Source organism: Pipistrellus hanaki, assembly GCF_964339955.1.
Source record: "Pipistrellus hanaki genome assembly, chromosome: 2".
Taxonomy (NCBI): Eukaryota; Metazoa; Chordata; class Mammalia; order Chiroptera; family Vespertilionidae; genus Pipistrellus; species Pipistrellus hanaki.
In genome coordinates this window covers 78,954,389-78,977,458 of record NC_140504.1, presented here as the reverse complement: position 1 = coordinate 78,977,458, position 23,070 = coordinate 78,954,389, and the positions used below count along the sequence as shown (strand labels likewise).

General features: G+C 34.9%; 1 protein-coding gene across 2 annotated transcripts in view; it reads left to right on the top strand.

Moving 5' to 3' along the window:
* EPHA3 (EPH receptor A3) overlaps positions 1–23,070 on the top strand; it is a 340,054-nt gene that overhangs the window by 193,734 nt on the left and 123,250 nt on the right. For both annotated transcript variants that reach the window (XM_084875452.1, XM_084875451.1), the window contains exons 4-5: positions 19,719–19,874; positions 20,749–21,084. In XM_084875452.1, coding sequence (XP_084731578.1) covers positions 19,719–19,874; positions 20,749–21,084 — 492 coding nt within the window. The remainder of the gene's footprint in view (positions 1–19,718; positions 19,875–20,748; positions 21,085–23,070) is intronic.

Below are 23,070 nucleotides of genomic sequence, written 5' to 3'. Positions count from 1 at the left end.
ATGATACATTGCTCAAACAATGGGAGATCTTTAATCTAGTAAGGATTAATGGTGGTACAGTGCAAAACAATTTATAATGTGTTTATCAAAGTTCCAAAGCATGCTAATTGGAGAGTGAAAGCTTGTGGAAATAACTTATGAAAGGATACAAGTGAAAACACGTTTCCATGGCCCCACGCCTCTCCAGACCCTGGTGATAGATAGTCCTGCTGCTCTCAGCATGCTCCTCAGGGATGACCTCATTGGTAACAAAGATGCATTCAGCATCTGGCACCTAGATGGCAGCCTACAGAACATAAACACAGGGCCTACAAATGGACCATAAAGCCTGACTACAGTCTACAAATTAGTAATAGAAATACCTGTTACATCCTTGCATCATTTGGATACACCCAGCAAATTAATTCCTGATATGTATGTGTATATTGGTAGGGGGAGCCTTACATACATCTGTGTGTGTGTGTGTGTGTGTGTGTGTGTGTGTGTGTGTAAAATTTATTCTAATTTTATGTTGGTTAAAATGTAATGTCTCACAATAGGAGTGTATGCCAACAAAGAGAGACTTGAAGAGGATAGTGCTGGGAGCATGTTTTGATTGTGTCAGCCAAATTATGTAATGATACTTTCGGCATAGTATTGCATTTTAGGACTCAGTGGACAGGAATTTTTTTTTAAAAGAGTTGTTTTGTCTTATGGAAGATAGTGACTCCCACAAATGTGTTACCGTGGATCTGTTTTGGCAATAACATTAAATTTTATTTTAGGAGAGGTTTCCCTAAAGGTTGAATGAATATTCCTGTATCTTTTGATTTAGGATGCTTGAAACCTGTGAAGAAGTTTTCTTAAAAAAAAAAAAAAGTTGCAGTGTTATATTTGTAACTCTAAGTGTTAGCAGTTCAGGCAGATTCTTTTTTGGGGCCTTAGACTGGACTTGTCTCCCACACAGTTTTATGGGAGACACCAATGATGCTCAGATGGTAGGTGCCAGCAGGTCTAACTGTGATAGATGACACATGAGTCCAGATAAAGATTTATTCTCATTTGAGAACTTCATATTCTAGTTGACATTATTCCTTAAGGATACAAATCTGAGATGCAGGTCCCCTGAATTATCTCTAAAGCACTTTCATAAGGAAAATGTGCCCACCAAGGTGTTTGTCAGGTAAGAGACAGCTTACTTGGAGTACCTGTCAACTAGATATAGAGGCCAGGAGAATGAATGAGTTGTGCTTTTGTGCCCACTTTAAATGCCGTTATAATACTTAATTATAAATGTAAGAGGTATTCCTTGAAAGGGATCATACTGGAAGACAATTCCTCTTATAATCTTCTTGCTTGGGGAGATATGATGAGGGAGAAAGTGCTCAGCATTAACTCTTTCAAATACTGTAGCTGGGACAAAAGTAACCACAGGAAAAACCATCCTAAATTATGAATGTTTTTTTTTTCTTCTATTCTCATGGCACCAGGTGGGAATGTTAACACTTAATCAGTCTCTCTGACATTATGTTCTGTTCATATTGCCAGCTTTATCACCGTGAAAGATTCTTCGATCCTCTCTGGTGTCAAGACCAGGCCACAGCGTGCGGTCTCTCTCTCATATATATAGATATATATCCTTTAAAATAAATATATTTCTTAAAATGGAGATGAACTACAGAACACTTTTTTTTCACTGTTTTAGATTTTGAAAGGAAATATTCTCTTAAACAATGTACGGCAGCTCTCTCCTTGAGAATACTCAATGTTTTTTTTCTTATGCAAAATGAAATCCATAGATTTAGGAGATACTTGATAGTTACTTCAAGTTAAAAATAATACCAAGGTTGAAATGCTAAGAACTGAAAAAATCTTAATGTTGCACACAAATTCTGGTTGTAAACGATAGCTGTTAAATACTAGTCAAAGCTTTTCTTAAAAAAAAAAAAAAAAAACAGAGAGAGAGAGAGAGAGAGAGAGAGAGAGAGAGAGAGAGAGAGAGAGAGAGAGAGAGAGAGAGAGCCTGTTCCATGTTAGAGGCTCAGTAAGGGTCATTTCAGTGCTACAACCATTCTCTGAATGAGACATTTTTTGTACTCAGCATGCACATCTGGAAATTAAGTTCTGAGTGGCTGAATAACTTTCCAAGATCACTTAGAAAGTGTCAAAGCCCTGATTTTCCCTGAGATCCAACTTCATAGTACTCATGTACTCTCCACTGCCACTGTTGGTCGCCCTCCCTACTTATTCAAACATCAAATTATTCTAATATTAGGTAAAATGCTATTTGGTGGGCATAATTGAAAGAAAGTGTTGCCGTATAATATGAAATGATCGTCAAAGACAGTTATTTTAATATCTCCATATTATATTTTCTCTTTGGAACTGACCTTTTAAAAGTTGTTTAATAATCGGTTAAGAAAGTTAGGAGATATAACATCATTGGTGTTTTCAGGTAGTAGAAAAGAAATAAAAGGACTGATAAATATTAATGTGTTGATCCAAGATGGATTTAGAGTGTAGGAAAATTTCAAATATGGGTCTGTTCAAATCCTGCCCTGTATTGTAAAAGAAAAGAGCAGGTATTACTGTGAAATGGGTTTAAGGAGGGACCTGTGTGAAGAGAGAGCTGTAGAGAAGTAGCAAAGCACCATAAAAAAATTAGCAACCTACCCACTGATTCCCAAATTAGTGCATTTTATACAGTGAGCAAGTTCATCTCCATATATAGTTACCTATAAAGCCAGAACTGAGATATCCTGTATTGAAAATAATACCTTTTGCATTATAACTCCAAAAATGGTAAGACTTCCTCATCTTCCTGCAAATTGTACAGTTTTTATTTTTTATAATGCAAGCTATTAGTATGAATGTATACTATTTCTTCATGTAACAGACACATGACATTTTCCTAGGATTATTTTCACTATAAAAAAAGTTGGGAGAAAATTTTGTATCAGAGCAAAAATAATTCAAACAGATGAGGTAACACATTTTTTCGCATCACTTCTGCATAAGCAATATTCTTTGAGGTTTCTAAGTGGCTTAAAAGGCGATTTTATAGGTTGAAATATTGTTCTTTCTGATTTTATTGCCAGACCAAAACAGTATTCATCTGGAATGCATATAATATTGCACACGGGGTTAATTAGGTTAAGGATGAATTAATTTGTAACAATTTCCGTTATTTGACAGGCATCAATAATGTAGTATATTACTTGCATTCCAGACATCAGCATACTGCCATGACCCAGTCAGATTCAATTTGGGAAAATCTTGGATCATATGAATATGTTATTATTGATTTTTTGTAACATCATATTTTACAATCACGTCTAGTTATAAAACACCATAATAACTTGAGGAGATATTTTAGTAAGTCATATTGTTGATGAATGAGAATCAGGCTTCTGTAGTGAAATAAAAACCTGCTATCTACTTCCTGAAATGAGATGTTAAAGTATAATTTGGTACATTATTAACAGTTACTAAGGAAGTTCTTTTTTGAAGCAATCTGCAAAACCTGTGATTGGATATTTTCATTTGGAGTGTCAGGGGGAGCATGATGACCATTTATAGAACTCTTTTCAAACCCTTTCTGTTTTAGACCATTTTCAGTTGAATAATTTCCCTCCATGTATCCAAGCTCCCATTTCATTTGCACATAATGACCAGATAAAGTATCCAATTTTGCACATAAATGATCAGATGGTAGGCCAGCTTGATACAGAAATGTTATGTTCATGGTTCCTATGGTTAAATGCATGCATTTTTAAACAAGAGTGTAACATTTATCACAAAGCTAATTGTATAATACTTATAGAGGTGCAAAACTGAATCTAGTTGTAATATGGAAAGATGTGAAAAGAATACCTTTAAAGAATGATAGATCTATAAATCACAATAATTGCTGTCAGTAATGCTATGTGTATTTTGCAAAGGTGTAACACCTTACACATATGGTTATACTGTGTTAATTATATTTAAGTGAATTTGTGAAATTAGAATCATGCATACACACACACACACACACACTCACACACACACACACACCCCTCCCCAAAGGAAGGGAAAATATTGATGTTTCTAAGTCTAAAAGCCAAATTACAAATTGCCTATTCAAACTCACTTGGTATTCATATTTTTCATATTTTATTTATAATATTTTATTGTTGCTCATGTTCATGTTGAAATTATTAACTCGTAGTATTCATATGGTCCATTTATCACTCCCACTATCTTTTTCCCAGGACCATTTACGCTTTCCCCAGATTAAAAAATATAGGCAATTAAAAAAATTTCTCTTCATAAATGCCATGTCTTATTTTTCTCTACTTTTTTTTCTATAGCATCTAAGAGCATTTGAGGTGAGAAATTGAGAGTAGGGTGTTGGGAGAAAGGTTGGTAGGAGACCTAATATTGTGACCTGACATGCACACTCTAGCTGCTGTAAATATACAACCATGTACACACATTTAGGTATGTATGTGTGTGTGTGTGTGTGTGCGTTATATGTATGTATTAGAGCTAATTGGTTTCAGTAAATAGTAACTACCAATTTTATATCAGGCAGTGTTAGATCTAATATGAGAGAGAGAGAGAGAGAGAGAGAGAGAGAGAGAGAGAGAGAGAGAGAGAGAGAGAACCTAATTCCTCTTTTTACTGTAACGGGGCTGAAAAAGAATGAGAATATAACATACTAAGATTGAAAAACATTCAAGAATTAAAAATATAAACAGAAGAATCTTACAGTTATTAGTAAACCAGTCAAGATGATGAGAAAAGTGAAACTAGCAGAAACTAAGTCAGTGATACTACCCTTAAAAACCCTACCCAGAGGAGCAGATTGCCCCAAACCTGTTCTACCTAGAGACAGGCTTATCCTTTGTGTGAAAACAAGGGGACTGGGTTGTGTAAGCCAATGCCATAAATGTTGGAAAAGCTTCTCTCTCTTTTAATGCTAAACTACCATGTGACTACCAGACAAATTAAAATTAGGAGCTTTTTAGTGGAGGCTCACAGTGTACCATCTTGCTTTGAATATGTTTTCTGAAAATATCTGTAAAAATGAGCTGACAATACTCGTAAGTTTGTCTCTACAAGTAATGGTAGACATATATATGCATATAAAATATTCAATGCTAGTCTGTTCTGTTATTGTAAAAAAAAAAAGTATGGCTATGTTAAAAATGCTCAGACTTCTGAGCATTGAACACTTCTTTATATTTAAAAAGCATATTTTAAAGAAGAGAGACATATTATTATACTACTTTTTTATTAGTAGTACTTAGAAGAATCATAGGCATACATGTAAGTGCAAATAATTCAAATAAAAATAATGGAGAGACCAGTTGTAAGTGCCCGCTCCCTGCTGTGGTCCCCCACGTAGCCCAAGCCTTTCACCTCATCTGGTGCAGCAGCATTTCAGGGGCCTCCAGCTGTGGTCAGAATAGTGTTCATCTCCTGTTATTCCCTAGTGTCCCAAATGTGTTTAATTTTCAAGTTATGGTTGACAAAGAGGAAGAGAAATTCAGCAAATGAAAGAGTAACTTGAGATAAGAAACTAAAGGTGACTACAGGGATATTATCTTTGCTTCAGGGGAAACATATTCTCCAATGTAATCACTGAACCATCTTGTGTCATCTTCTAATCCTGGGGGACCAGTGCTAAATAGATGAGGAGATATACTTATTCTAGAATACGGGATTTTAAATAGAGTAATCCTGTGAACTTTTTTTTAAACCTAAGAAGCTATGTGGCAAGAGTTTTTAATCCTTGTTTAAACTCAATTATATGATTATTTAGGATCTTGATTAACAATAAATTGTTATTAGATTACCAGCAATTAATATAGGTATGTAATACTGTGGTAAGTATTTGAAAGTATTCTAAAGCCATGAAAAAAAGCATCAATAATCAAACATGGTACCATTGACTAAAATTACTTTATTTATGTGATAAGTAACAAAGTATCTCTACAAATGTTTGCTATAATTTTTTCCATAAAGTAAAATTGAAAACGGATTTCTAAAACACAATCAACATCACCCTAGCCACTGAAAATCCAGTCCTGTTCCTAGAGTAATCCATGGAAGAAAGAATGATGAAAAACATAAATTTGAGGAGAATTATTTGATTTGTTTCTACCTCTTTACAAAGTTCACAACACTGGCTTGTCATATTAAACTTTGCCCAGATTCAGTATGGCAACATGTATGTAGAGTAAAATATTATCAAAAGAACTTTAATCCCAGGTAAATTGACCCACAAAAATGTGTTAACTGATCTCAAAGCTCTATGCTGTGAACATAATAAGAGCAGCATGTGAGCTGAAGGAAGAATACCTGGTGTCAAGTCCATCTCCACCACCGCTGGCTCTGGGATCTGGGACAAGTTCCCTCAATGTAAGACAGTACGCAGGCAGGTAGAGCCAGGCAAACTGGAACATAAGTCTATTGCTTCCCAATTATGGGCTGCTGTGCATCCTGCATGAAAATACATGGCTAGAATAAAGAAGCTGTGCTCATAGTTCAAAACTAAAGTAATAATTTAAAATATTTACACATTAAAATGAAATAAATCAAAATATTTTTAATTAAAAATATTCTGAGACCATTTTATTAAGTCAGCATTCTCTTTTAAGTGTCTATTATTACTTTAGAAGCTCTACAATATTCTAGACATTTGTTGACTGCTTGTAAGTCTGAAGAATGTTTAATTTACTACAAAGTATGAATAAACATAGCAAGGTTAGAGAGAAACAGAAAGGAGTACATTAGAATCTTATAAGCCGGGTTAGACAAAGAAGCAGGCTTAGAAGTATAAATAAATTACTGCATACAAAATTTAATATATAAATATTGAATTAATAAATGCCTCAACAGAAATAGACTCATGTTGTCCTACTTCTGAGAAATCAAAAGAATGAAAAAGATTAGTTAAAATAGCAATCTATAAGTGTCATTATCTTTCTTGATAGAATATCATTTACAAAAGTAAGCTGTTGTTCCTAGTACTATTGTATTTACTGTATAAATGTATTGGCTTCTGCTAATTCAGTCTCTAATGCCTCAGGCAGTGTGGGACTGAAGCATCTTATTCCTGAGGTTTCAATTGCTATAGAGTTAGGTCTAGAATTTTTGTAGAATTATATAAATTCTGGCATAAACTATTCAAACGAATGAATGGGTTTCACTGGAAAAGTCCTTTTTTTTTTTCAAAAGCAGTAACTTTACCAAAAAAAACCACGATATATACTTATCTTATTCAGGAGAATTTCCTATTTGGCACCAAGGAATTATTCAAGTATCTACTGGGACTTTGGAAGTAATGCTGTGATCACCTAAAAGAGCCTGCCAATTATTGCCATATGTGAATGTGGTTTTTGTAATCTGGACACTTATCCCCTAGGATTTGGACTAATAGCTGTAGCCTTTTACTTCTCATTAACTGTCAGAAAAGCTATCAGACAGAGGAGATGTTGGTCAGTGCCAACATAATACAAATTTGGACAAGTGGCTGAAAGTTGAAAGGATCAGTATCACCTTAGTAACAGTCTGTACTTATGGAGAAGTAAGACTCAGGAAAATGAAAGAATTTTAAAGTCAGATATGTTTTGATACTCAATAAAAGAAAGCTCCTTCAAGAAGTGAGGACAGGCTGTGGAGGGAAGTCAGCCAAGTTTGTAAGTGTTTGCTAGTGTCTGTGGCAGCCAAAAAAATACAATAAAGAGTGTCAGTATTGGGGGTGGGAAGAGTGAATCTATATAAAGAAGCAGAGAGGTTTTGAACTCTAATACAAAGTGGAGGTAATTATTTCAATTACCCCTAAGGGGAACCCATTTAGCTTTGGTCCTTCCACCAGTAAATGCAAGAATCACGAAGGAGAGTAAAAGCATTAGTTATGTGTGACAAGATGATGTGGAATATCAACCAGTCACCAAGGGCAACACACTGCTCTGATTTTTCTATGTTAAAGAAAAAAAATATTTGCAGACATAGTATATCTATGGAAATCTCCAGAGCCACAAAGATATAATTGAAAGTATTGGGTATAGCAAAGAAGGGTTGAACTTGTATTAATAATTTACTTGAACAAAAGGGTCTGTTTTGTGGTATATTTTAGCGAATCCTCTGGGGGGAAAACTAATTCTAATAGAGAAGGGTATTGCAATATTATTCCAAGGAGAAGTAAATGTCTGTAAAACCTGAAAAATTATAAAACTAAGAAGGCAAATGTGGTTTAAGATTTTAAAGTACTTTAACAAATAGATGGATTTATGTAATAGATTTTAGAAATGTTGGTATACATTATGTAAATGCTTAATTACCCATATATTAATACCAATTCTAATGTTTTTTAAATTTATTATTCCCTCAATTTGATTCTTACAAAATCCTAGCAGATATTTTTAACTATCCTCACTGTATGGATACAGAAACTGAGACATAAAGAGGCTTTATAATTGTTCAGTTACATAGGTAGTCAGTGGAAGAATCAAGATTTGGACCTGTGTTATGAACAATTACAATCTCCTCATCAAAAAATATCTCCGACCAATTTACCATCACTGATGCTACATTTTAAATGGTTGGTCCAGTAGACATAATGTATTTGTGTTGACCTGCTTGTAATTTTTCTTTTTTGTTATTTGATAGTGTATATTAGCAAAATCAGGTGAAAATTGTAGTCACAAGAGCACAGTTTTTGTGTTTTTGAAATCTAGTACCCGAGGAGATCAAAACCAATTATGATCTGAGAAGATTCACCCAACTCAGAAAAGACACTTTGTTTTTCTAATGTGTTTGTATTAGGGAAGACTTCCCAGTAATCTATTCATTTTAGATTAAAAAATCTTTATATAGCTTGATTATGTTTGCTTCTCTGGAAAACCATGCTTTTGATAACCAACTTCATTAGGTGTCAATATGCAAAAGCCTTTATAACAAGGAAAACTAAACACTGCATGTTCTTAACATGAAAATATTGGAATCATATTTTTGCAGTACAAAGAATATAAGTACCTCACAATTTAGTATAGCAAGTGCTTATTTGGCTAACTCGATGTAACATGAAAATCAAACTCTGTGTCTTTAGCTATATATATCCATTCATTGCCTTACTCTGAAAATAGACATAGCACTCAACAACTTCAATAAGAAGCTTAGAGGTCAGTCCTTAGGCTTTCTTCCACCTTATACTCTGCATCCATACTACCTGCAAGAACTATCAGTATGATCTACATAATATATCTCAAATGAATGCACATCTTTCTATACCCATAACTATTTATCTATGTCATATCATCTCTGATTTAAATTATTTTAGTAGTTTCCTGTCTGTTCCATTCTTGACTCAGCTAAATGCATTTTCCTTATTGGAGTAAGAATAATCTCTTTGAAATGTAAATCTCATTATGCTGTTGTACCCCATACATGAACCCTTCAGTGACCTCCTGCAATACCTATGTAAAACAAACCCTTAATGTAACCTGCCAGGCACTCCATGGCATGATTGGTCTGCACGACTCGCCAGACTGATCTGAAGCCCAGGCATCCTCTCTGTTTCAGCTATAAACTGTTTTTCTTTCGTTTTCAGAAACACTCAAAACTCTTTCTGCCTCAAGATTTTCACCCTAGAATGCTCTGCCTTCCAGTTTTGGCTTCTGTGTTTTACATATCATATAAATATTTTAGTGTTTTGTACATGCCATAGAAAATGATAGACCTCATTTTTAAGGTTAGATGGTGTGCATATTATAATTATTATTAAATTGGAAATTTGCTAACTATTTTTTCATTCTAAACTAACAAAGTATGTTTAATTAAGAGACACTTTTTCCAGTATATATAGCTCAGACTTATTTTTTTATCCTAGGGATATTTGCTTAAACATAATTAAAATTGTTTTTAAAAATGAATGTTTAGAATAAATTGGGAAGTTTCTTCATTTCTAGTTGTAATATATTATTTATAATTACTGTAAATCTCATGTATGGTTATATATTATGAATATATTACATATATATTTCTGCATATAATAACTAATGGAGCACATTTTTTTAAAAAATGTATCCATCTTCTTTTAAAATTTTAATTGATTCATAACTTGAGATTGATTCTTTCCAGGAAAATTTGGTCTACTAAGATATCTATGATTGGTTAAACTATTAAATAGGCATAACAAATATTATGGGACATTGCTATGGAAATAGTTTCCATTCTCTCAAAATGTGTTGTCTGGTTTTTACGAACCAAGCATTCTAGTGGGTAACTTGATATCAAAGCTAAAAAAATGGAGAGGGGAGGAGTCTATGAGGTACTCACTATGTTATCAATAATATGACAATAATATGAGTAGAGTTTTATGCTTATAATTTTTATACATGTGTTTTATGAAAACACTAGAGGCCTAGTGCTCAAAATTGTGCACCAGTGGGGTCCCTCGGCCTGGCCTACGGAATCCGGCTGAAACCCATTCTCTGACATCTCCTGATGGGTCCTGGATGGCTGGAGGGTGCAGGCCAGGCTGAGGGACCCCACTGGTGCACAATCAGGTCTTCGAAGGGACCACAGGAGGGCTCCAGAGCATGTCTGGGCTGTCTCACTCAGTCACAATCGCTAACCTTCCAGTCAGAACATTTGCCCCTTGGTGGTCAGTGCATGCTATAGTAAGTGATTGAGTGGCCTTATCATTAACATATTGCCCTTTCTTTGGTTGAATGGATGACTGGACAACTGGACACTTAGGATATTAGGCTTTTATTATATAAGACTAGAGGTGCGATGCAAACAATTCATGCAAGCATAGGCCCTTGCTGCCCTGGATGCCTTGTGGCCCTGTGGTCCTGCCCCCAACCTACTGGTCATTACAGAAGGTCATTCTGAAGGTCATTTCAGAATGTCATTCTGTCGTCCAGTCTAATTAGCATATTAACTCTTTATTATATAGGATGATTATACCTTCAGTGTTTATTTTACATGTAGATCCAATAACTAGATAGCCTTGCAAGATATATTAAGTATCAACTGAGTAAAGCACACTGTTTGGAAAGAAGATTTTCAGGTAGTTAAATTTTTCTCAGGCTTGTAAGCCTGCAGATGATAAAATGTGAAGGCAATAAGAAGTGGATGCTTGACTATGAGTTTGAATGATTTCTGCTTTTCTTTAAAATTAACTTAGCTAGTTGCAGCAATTTATTCTTGTCCTCTAATATAGAGTCCTTCTATATATCATCAAAGAAATGCACAGTAGTATGAAACCAAGATTTGCTCAGAAGTAAAAAAGTCTACATCTAGCTGTTATAACTTACGTTATAGACATTTTAGATGTACTATTTTCCAGTCCTAATTAATAGTTTATTGTTTTTCAAATTTTTGTTACTTAATTGTGTCAAATTTATAATCAGAGTGACAGTAATAGGTAGGGGCGATGCTGAAGGCTTTTCTAGGTATCTTTTCTGAAGTGCATCAAATCTATCCCAAGTCTTGGAAAAGGAGCTAATATTTTTCATTATTGTTGGCATTTTGAATATTTACTTTTTAGTAGACATTTAAAAGAACTCCAAATACTATGTTATGCTTTAATGAAAAATCACCTATCAATAATATAATAAAGTGGAGTATTTGATATTCCTATGCTCCCTGAGAGTTATTAATGTCCAACTGAAGCAATAAAGTGGGATTGCATTAGTCTATATAGTATTTTATTGGAAACTATTTATGGTATGATTCTTCTCCCCACTCCACCCCCATACACACACACACACACACACACACACACACTAAAGTTCCTCTTTCAGCTGATAACAGAGAAAAGTAGAAAATTAATTTTTTAATTTTATGGTAAGCAGGCAGATTCCCTGAAAAAAAAAATTTCACAAACAACACTCTAGTGGACCTATAACAGTTAGCACTCTGTTTCCAATGCTAGACTTCCCTTCCATCAGAGCCATTCACCTGGCAGGACACAGGTTTGATGAAATATTGAAGGAAACTACTATCGACAATCAGTTACTGTGACACAAAGATGTGATAAATTTTCCCGTGTGCCTTGCTATGACCTGTCTAATATTTTTAGAGTCACACCACCTATATTGGTTACATTAATTTTAGGGTTTGCTGGATCCATTGTCAGTCCTTTTAAATTGGTGACCACTTTTAAATTGGACGAGATGAGAAGACAATAGAGGCAAACCCCATAAACATCAGTGTCTGAGAGGCCCTCCGGCTTAGGTTTCATTTCTGGTTACAGCACTCAATAGCAGGATAAGCAGCCAGTGCACTTAACCTCATTAAGCCTCCATCATCTCCTCAGGAAGAATGGATAATACCTGTCTGACAGGATTGTTTTAAGTACAAGTGAAACACAAGTGCAATGCTAGACCTGGAGGACATTTGATTTAAACGGTGGTGTTTATTATATTTCATGGAGGTGAGAACTATTCTCTTCAGGCAGATACAGCTGGGGAAAGTGATGCAAACAGGTAATATAATCTGCCTGGGATTTCAAAGGCTATTGGGATAAAATGTGACTCAATGTCCCATACCCTTCCTATCCTCCACTTCTCTAGCCTCACATACAATATCTAAACCCCTAAATTTGCTGATTGTAAGAAGAAAATAAACAATTATCCTAAATAAATTTATCAAGTCAATCAATAAAATTATAAACAGTAACCTTGAAAAGATGGATGGAATATATAATAATCTCTTCTCTGAAGAAACACTTTTAAAATGTATCCAGTGGTCTAAATTAGAGAAACATGCACACACAAACACACAGACTCACACACGATGTGACTATTTTAGAACATACAAAGATACACCTACTGTCTTTCTTCCTTCCGTTTTCCACATCCCTTTCCTCTCTCTCTCTTTCTCCCTCTCTCTCCCTCCCCCAACCTACATCTTCCTTTCAATGGGAAGTAGCATCAGTTAACAAATCTGGATATGTGAAATAAATGACTAGATAAAATAAACAAAAGTGGGAGACAGACTCCTGCTCTTGTCCTTCTTCCTATGTTCCAAAATCCCTATGTGCCCCAGTTATTTGTACTATAAGAGCAATAGTATTTGCCAACTATAATAAATTCATTTTAAAATTTCCTAATATTTTCTCATCTTTTCTCCATTCTTTCTATCCTTTAATTATCTCCTCCTAGTAGATAGATTAATCATATCCCTTTTATTGCACTATATATATATATATATATTGCATGATTAATGTAAAGTTCTAAGATAATAGAGTCATAACTAAAAAATATGTTCATCTTCAAATTTAGAAATTAACCACATAAATGAATCAAGCTTGTTGCACTTTATTTTCACAATACCATAATTACTACTATCTATTGCTATGGCACCTACCTATGAAATTGTTCTATATATTTTAAGAAGTTTCATTATACCTTAATTGTGGGTATTGGGGATTGAGAGTAGTGTGGGAAAGATATTTTTGTATTCTTGAAATAAACAGAATATACATATACATTTGAAACCTCATGCTGGCAATTTTTAAAACATTGATTTCTTATGCAAATGAAATATTTTTTTAAAGGACAATTGATTTTATGTGAAATTCAAATATATAAACATGCTATTCTACACAATTATGAACATTTATGTCTTTCTAAACAGTTTCAAAATAGAATATTCATTTAATTTTGCAAGACACTCATTTGACTATCGGTTTTGATGATTAAGTAGGCATAGTTTTCATGTTTTGTGTGTGTGTGTGTGTGTGTGTGTGTGTGTGAAATCCATTCTTATCCATTTAAGAAGTGAATTTCAAAACTTCTTGAGTAGAAATACCTTACTATCTCAGAGCAAATATTTACCATAAACATAAAAATAAGCAACAAAAAAGACACCTTAGAATTACATTAACTAATTTTTTTGTTACCTCATGATTGGTTGTTAGCCATGAAGTTACTCTAAGCCAATTTAAAATTGAAAACATCTCCTAGTTTGTAATATTTTGTGATTAATGTATATATGACACATTAGTTTTATTTTAAATCCATTCCCTTCATAAAGATAATATTATAAGTTGTTTCAGTTTAATGAATTTCAAAAAATAAGAATAAAATAGAAAGCTGATAGGATTGTATGAAATGTGAGGTGGACATGCAAAAGTTGCAGAGGTATTTCCCCAGAATAAGAACTGACCTTATTTAAAAATAAATGAATCTAAAAACTTTAGACATGTTTAGGACACACAGTTCTTCCTTAAATGTGGAAGGAAGACAACTTAAACGCTGGCAAAACACAATGTCCTTCGGACCAGGGCTGCTTTAGCATTCTCTCTGTGGCACACCGACATGGGGCATATTTCACTGTTACTGGCACCTGTCTTGCTGACTCTGATGGAGCAACAGCAAACACAATAACGTCTTGTTACTAAGCTATCTTTGAGCCATACTAGATTGTGATTGATTCTGTTGTGTTTAATGGTGTGGTGGCATTTCCCTTAGGCTTTTTTCATTGAGCAGTGGACAGAACAGAAGAAGGAAACATTTGATCACTTTGTATAAATGCTGCACATTGCAGGCAGGGTTTAATTACTGAATGTAGCCACTTCCAGTGCATTGAAATGCCTCTGCCTTGCCTCAAAGCATTGTACCTCTATTCAAATGGCAAAGAATAGAGTTCCTGTAAGATTGTGGAGTGCAGCTCATTTGGGGAATAAACAGTTGCTTTGACCTTGTATGGGCAAATAGACCCTGCCAGGCCTGGGATTGCAAGGCCAGGAAATCATCTGTTTAGTCAGTGCTGGTTCTGGTGATTAGTTTGTGTTTATGGCTGGGAATTGATAATATAGCCCTGTGTATATGAAGCTGAGGTCTGAATACTAAAAGGGTCCTATTTACCAACAGCTTCATTTTTTATTTTAAAGTTAGTTCAAACTGAAATCATTCTTTTAACCTGTAATTAGGACCATGTTTTCTCTTAAAAGTCAACCACATTAGTCAACTGGAGACAAAATTCACTTTGCAATTGAAAGGCTGTCTACTTTCTTTCAACAGTAGCCACCATGGTTTACTGAGTGCATTTGTTTTCCTTTCACTATGGTAACTTTACCCATTCTCTGTATCAGCAGAGCTCAAATCCATCAATTACAGCTTCCAGGAGAAGTATGCTATGTGCTGTGGGACTGAAGCCAGGATTCTATCCTGGAGGTTTTCTGTAATTATTATTCATCGTATAGGTAGTGCTCATAATACTCCCTATTTCATACTTTTCTTCTTCTTTATTTTCCAAAGCTGGCTGTTTGTTATTTTACCCCACTTCTGACCCATGGTATTTAGTTCCTGTTTTATTGTTAACTCTTCATAAAGACAGAATCAGCAGATTCCCAAAATATTTTTAATTCATGTGTTAGCAATTCGTATTATTTTGGCTTCCTCCTATTATTCACATTTTTAGTGTTTCTCAATAGAATGTTAACATTTGGCAAGGGTGCCATGAATTTGTTCCACTGTAGCCCACCGGGGCTTTTTCAATAGGATTGGGGTTTGCTCAGTAAATGAGCAAGCATACTTTAACTACTCAGCAGTTAAAATACAGGAACTAAAAAAAAGATTAGCAAGGATAAGGCAAATAAAACCTTACTGCAGACTAACTAATGGGACATGTATATTGTCTTAAATTTTATTTTCAGTACTGTGCTTCTTTTCCTTGCAAGAAAGAAAAAAAATTGACTTCATCTTACATTTTTACTAATATCATTTTTATTCATTCCCACAGATTCCCAAACTTATAACACTCTAATATACAATGTACATTAAATGAATAGTATAATTAAATATAATTTTATGCTATTGGTTAAGATGAATACTAGGGAATTAGTTGTTTGGCTCTTGATTTACCTTTTAATTCATTCAATTATGAAATGAACATGCCCTTTAAATACATACTTCTCTGATACTGGAAAACATTGAAAAGGTCAAAATGTATCAGTTTTTGTGGAGGTTTATTTCTTTAGGTCACAAGAGAACCTCATTTTTTTGTCTCATTCCTTCTAAGTGATTTTATAATTTCAATGACTAATTATAATCCTTAAAGCAATGATGAAGTGAATATAATTTGTTGTTTTTTTTCTATTTAGAAAGTTCTAGGAATCTTATAGATTTTGGTTCACAAGTATTACACTTTTTTAAGTGTCTAGCCTGAAGAGTTTTAGAGACAACTTAGTCAATATCTGCCATTTAATAAATGAGGAAATTAAAGTCTAGAGAGGACAACTGATTGCAAGTTAATCATTCACTTAATAAATGAACCTTGTAAGTCCTGGCCAGTTTGGCTCAGTGGATAGAGTGTTGGCCTGTGGACTGAATGGTCCCAGGTTTGATTCCAGTAAAGGGCACATGCCTGGGTTGTAGACTCGATCCCCAGTAGGGGGTGTACAGGAGGCATCAGATCAATGATGCTAATCAATGATGTTTCTATTATATCTCTCTCTCTTTCTCTCTCTCTCTCTTCCTCTCTAAAATCAATTTTAAAAAATGAATACTATCAGCTGCTAGGTTCTGGAAAATGTGATAGATACAGGGCACACAAATTGAATGGGAATAACTTCTGTCGTTATATTGCTTGAGGTCTAACCTAGGAATACATAATAAGTACCAAGTGAAACTTCAGACATATTTGTAGTAGAGTGTCAATATCCCAATCACTCATTGAAATTTGAAGACACCTTATCAGTGAATCTGAGGTAACAATTATCTACCAGAATAGACTAGATCAAACAAAACTTGCATTCTCTCATCCCTAGTCCAGTGCTCTTCTTATAAGATGCTGTATTCTCATAAAGTTGACATTCAACGAATATCTACAAATTTGTGGCTAAAGCCTGTCAGCAGAAATGCCGAGTGGACCTTGTCCCTGCGTGTCCCCCATTCCTGCATTGCGGTGTCCACCAAAGGAGTTAGAACATTCAGACTGGCCCATGTGATGTCTGAGGGTCTTTCTAGCGCCGTTAAGCTATGATTGCTTTTAAACAGCACATCTCAACCGAATCCTCTTTGTCTTTTATGTCATTTAGAAGTGCTTTCTGCTGTGAGTAAAAGAAAACTTGACCACAGTGACTTCAACAAATAAGCTGTTTATTTTTGGCATTAAAATAAATCTTGAGATAGGTGCCTGCTGGGTCAACAAGTGCAGGATACACAGCCTGAGGTTTTCTTGGCCTTTAATTTATTGTCACACGTAAGCCGTCAAGTCCATAATCAGTTCTGGAACGATGCAGATGAGGTGGCTTCAGTTTCGTTTGGACCGCCTTGTGAAGGGAATGGGTGGGGAGCTAACCCAAAGAGTCTCATTGTATCTCTTTGGCCACAGCGTTGGCCATGCATCACTGTCTGCAGGGAAATCTGCATTCGGGGGCGCTGGGTTGGATGCAGTTCTGAACGAATCAGGATCCTATTAGCAAGCAGAAAGCAGAGTCTGGATATTGATATGTAACCAACTATACCCACCACATCCCCCCGCCTAGCAGTTTGTCTTTTCATGTCCATCTATTTGTGTATTTAATCATGCTTCACGCAGGCCAGTTCCTTCCATCTTTTCATGATCTTTCTCGGATGAGATTCCTCTGTGTAATCTCTTCCAACACTCCATTGGAATGGAGTGTTTGCTCCATGTGGCCCGTATTAAGTGTCTGCTGCCCATTTTCGATTTCAGGGGCTCTTAGGGGATGGACAGAATTAGGGAATTTGTATCTTTAAGGGTACCCAAAAGCCTGAAAAAGAGGACAGGATTTGTTGAACTGCATGTACATTTGCCTACCTATATTGTACAAGTGTCATCTCTAAAATTATTTAGTCATAATTATAATAGGTAAAGTGTAGTTACTAGTTTGAATTAACATTCTGAACTTCTAAGTTGATTAACCAGTTATTAACTGATAGAATTCAAGTTACCATCAGAAATCTTTGGCTGTAGTAGTGTGGCTAAGAAGTGACTATATGACTGTCTTTTCTTTAAATATCACATACTTTTTATAATACTAACAAATAGTGATTGACTGTTTAACGAATACCTTTATGCTAAATGTTGTAAAATCCATAACAGCCTCAAATAAAGACACAGAGATAAACTTATGAGCAAACAAAACAACAAAGCAACTAAATCTTGAAAGACTCAGTAATTCCCCCTTGAAAATTTAAAGTCACTTTAATGATGAGCTAAATTGAAACCAGAAGTTAAGTACATAGTTTGTTTATACTTTGTATCATTTGCTGTGAGGCAATATAACGGGAGATGTGAGTAGAATTTTCTAACCAATGCCTACAGACAATGTTCAAAACTTTTTAATCCCAACCATATTAGGGAAATGCAGTTTATTTTAGTGGTTTTCAATGTGGCCCCAAAAGTTGTTCAATTTAATGTAAACTCATGCTAGAGCATCCCCTCTTAATAGGAACTAGAAAACAGCAAGACTGAATTAGTGATTGTTATCATTTTAAGTTATTCTAATTGTTGTTGTTGTTGTTTTTTTTTGTCCATGTATTTCCCAAGAACCTTAGTAGGAAGAAGTTATACTATTATGGATATCATGGGTTACCTTTCAATATGCATTTAATTATTATAAAAATTAATATTTGTCCACACAGATTTTACTTACATGCAAATATCTTGTTATTCACAATATGAGGTTGATATGAGATAATTCTTCAATTCAATGATAAAGATAATCTGTAGGAACTATTCTATATGTAAGTACTTTAAGTAATAAAATTTCAGTGTAGCACTAAAATTGAGTTTATAGATTCAAGAAGTTACTGACAATCCAAAGATATTCTGAAGAAAACTTTAAACATTTGGACCCCAAATTCCTTCATCAAGGAATGTAAAAGAACTTCTTGTTGGGGTTTTCACCGTGAATTTAGTTCTCAGTGGCTGAGCTTTGACCTATAAGCCAGGAGGTCATGGGTTCTTTCCCATTCAGGGCACATGCCTTGGTCACAGGGTCAATTCCCAGTATGGGGCGTGCAGGAGGCAGCCAATCAATGATACTCTCTAATCATTGTTTCTATCTCTCACCCCTTATCGCTTCCTCTCTGAAACTAATATATATATATATATTTAAAAAATAAACAAGTAAATAAAATAAAAAAATTTTTAATCTAGCAATAATTCACAAGTATGTCAGTATAAATAAAAATTGTACCCCCTATGTTTGATATATGAGAAAGGAAATATATTTATTTAAATAGAAATTTTACCTCCTTATGTATTTGAGATATAGAAAGGAACTATATTTCACTCTTTATTTTAGGTCATTACTATATAATTAATAAGTAATAATATACGAATGAAGTCTGTGTTTCAAGTGCTCACAAGGACACATTGCATCATGTTTTAAAAGGGAATGGCTACATGATGACATGGCTTTGCTTTATTTTCTCCACAAATATTCCAATGCCAAGTAAAGCTGTGAAAACATGAGCTGGAAATTTCATCACACTCTGGTGCCAAAATAATCTAAATGTTGTAGGTGTGTGTTTTTTTTTTTTTTTCTTTTTTCTTTCTTTCTTTAACATTTGGTGCAAATTCAAATGTAAATGTGCAGAAACTACACTGGGCCGTGTTATTTGCTTCTGTAGAGGCTGGAAGGAAAAATGAAGGTTGATTCATAGTGAATGCATGCCCTAACATCCGAAAATCTGCTTAACATATTTTCAAAAATATGTTTTCAAAATAACTGCAGGATTTTAAAAGTGTTACTTTGTTTGTAGCTTGTCAACCGGGATTTTACAAGGCTGCGGATGGCAACACGAAGTGCGCTAAGTGTCCACCTCACAGTTCTACTCAGGAAGATGGTTCAATGAACTGCAGGTGTGAGAATAATTACTTCCGAGCAGACAAAGACCCTCCATCCATGGCTTGTACCCGTGAGTAGTTTTGCTGCAACCCATGCCTCCATGTTTGTTTTATTTTGTTTTTTTAATTGTGTTGTTGTTGTTGTTGTTGTTTGCTTTTCTTTTTCTTTCTTTTCTTTTCTTTTTCTTTTTTTTTTTTTTTTTTTTTTTTTTAAGCATTTGGCCCATTTACTTGTGCTACCCGTGTGCAAAATAAAAGCTTTCTCTGCTTCACTCTCCATGCTTGGCTCACCACAAATGCAACATTTATCACATGACTTAATTTATAAAGCACTTACTGCAACAGGACCCGAAAATTCTCTGTATCTTGTTTTACATTTTTGCTTCTTATTAGACAGGATAGGGGAGATTGTAAACATGAGATTTGTATTTTTACATTTCGATTACCTCTTGCTACATGTTGGTCATAGGTCATCAGGAAGAGGACTAAGATTTATATAAGTAACACAACAGTTTTCATAACTACAGTGTTTCCCCGAAAATAAGACATCCTCCGAAAATAAGGCCTAGCGCATGGAAAGATAAGACATCCCCTGAAAATAAGACCTAGCACAACTTTGGGAGAAAAAATTAATATAAAACACTGTCTTATTTTCAGGGAAACAGGGTATTCACAAGGGAATTGAATTCAATGGCACATGCCTTTGTTGGACTTTCTGAATGAATATTCAACCTTGAGTTAAAACTCCCTCACCCATAGCGGGGAGAGAATAGTGCTCTTGAATCCATGTGTCTAAAATCCCATGGATCCTCTAAGGACAAATTAAAATATGTAATAAAGACAAGATGGTTATTTACCCCTTTCAGTCCCATTATAAGTGATCTCTTTCCCTTGCAGTAGAAACCAGAAGTGAGGCTCATTAATCTTTGTTGAACTACTTTGCAGGACCTCCATCTGCACCAAGAAATGTTATCTCTAATATAAACGAGACCTCGGTTATCCTGGACTGGAGCTGGCCCCTGGACACAGGAGGCCGGAAAGATGTTACCTTCAACATCATATGTAAAAAATGTGGGTGGAATGTGAAACAGTGTGAGCCATGCAGCCCACATGTCCGCTTCCTCCCTCGACAGTTTGGACTCACCAACACCACGGTGACAGTGACAGATCTCCTGGCACACACTAACTACACCTTTGAAATCGATGCCATTAACGGGGTGTCAGAGCTGAGCTCACCACCACGACAGTTTGCTGCAGTCAGCATCACAACTAATCAGGCCGGTGAGTACTTCTGCATCTCAGAGTTAATTACGAGTCTGAACAGAGAGTGGAAGAAAGGGTGGAAAGACAAAGATTTGAAAGAACTTCAGAATTTCCTCTTCTATCACTTTTGGACAGTTATGGTACATTGAATAATTCAATTTTCAAATAAGAATGAACCATATTTGTTAGATCATTTTAAATTAATTTAATCCATGACTATCCAATTTGGAATCTTTAAACAGTTGGGGCGCTGGAGATAGTACTTGTGGTTATGACAGAAGCATTTTCATATTTCAAAGAATTTAGACATTGAAACTTAGCTGTGAAAAAGTTATGTAGGATATATTTAAATTTGAAATATCTTTACCTTAGTTAAAATTATATCATATTTTTTATGTTGTTATTCAGTTATTTTGTGATCATCAAAAGATCAGCGTATTTTGCTTAGGAAGTTACAATTCCGATTAATTCAAAATAAGGAAATGCAATTTTAATAGTTAGAATTTGTATTTAAAAATTAAAATATGAAATTTGTGGATAAGAATAGTGGAAAGAGGTATTGGTGAAGATCATTTAGAGGCATTGATCTAAAAACAAATTTCTTAGGGTAAATTTCACCAACTATTTTCCACTAACAATATTTTTCTAATTAAAAAAATACTACATCAAGCAAAGTCAGGCAAAGGCCCTTTGATGTGGAATTGGAAAAAGGAAATAAGCAAACAAGCATCTCATCTTTCCTTATCTTACATTCACAACATTCCTCTTCTCTTTACTGCTAGCACATCTTCCTCTTCCAACCACTCATTGAATCTTCTATGTGTTTTCTAATAGTTCTCTGATAATTCCTGTGACTTACTAATAGTTTTTAAAACAGTGTGACGTTCAAAATTTGCATGGGATTTTAGTTGTAGGAGACTCTGAAACATATAGAAGTATTATACTTTGCAGAGTATACAGAGACATACCAATGATACTCCTTTGGGATATGACACTCATTTCTTTAATGTAGAGAATTGATAAACATATATTAACCTTTCCTTTTGAACCAGCAAACCTTGTGCACAGTTAAACTGAGAGATATTTATGTGCATAATTGTTGCTATTAGATATCGTGATTAGGGATACATTTCAAAAATTTCAATGCAAAGATGTTATTGTATCATTTATGCACAAATAAACATTGGAGCCAAAAAAGGGGGAAAGGAAGAGACAGCATGCACCCTGAAATGCAGAATGCAGATTCTTGAGTCACCTCCCAGGCGGGTTAACCCCTGAGCTGGAAGTCAGGATGGAATGCAAACTCTGCTTCTTTTCTGCATCTGGCTGAAATTTTGGAAGTCCCTCTGCTCTGCAGTGAAGCTTGCTGTTGCTCTGGGGATATGCATACTGGATGCCTGAGGAAAAGAGAGAGGGGAGATGAGTAAGTTCCCCATCAGCTGGAAGAGGTTGTAGAGCAAACCAATAACTAGTCTGAAAAACTATCACTTTCATTTCTCTCACATGGCTGGTTCAGTAAGGTTAAACTATCAAGGGCAAATAATTAATAGGTGTCATCCAAGGGCTAATATATTCAGCATGTCAGCACTTGTTAAAATGTTGTACCACTTCTGTATTGGTTAGAAGTAGTTCTAATTACTTCTGAAGATTAGTATAGAAAAACATCTCCTCTGGTTAATCCTCCAGTACCCTGAGTAGGCTCCTGAACCCAGTTTTTCAGGTCTACCCTGCCCTCTCTACCCCCCATAATCCAGAAACTAAAAGTATAAATCCTGCCTTTATAAGAGAGGTTTCTAATTCCCTGTGCTGGAACTCCTCCCTCTTGAGGGGTTTATGTCCCTGGAATCTATTTGATAAATATTTTGAATATAACCTCTGATACATTCTCACATGTGTCTCTTTCTGATCCCAAACCCCTATTGCATTACTACTTTGCTTCTATTCTCTCTGCTGATGAAAGTCATACACTTTTAGTGGTTTCATGATAATAAATAAACTTTATTT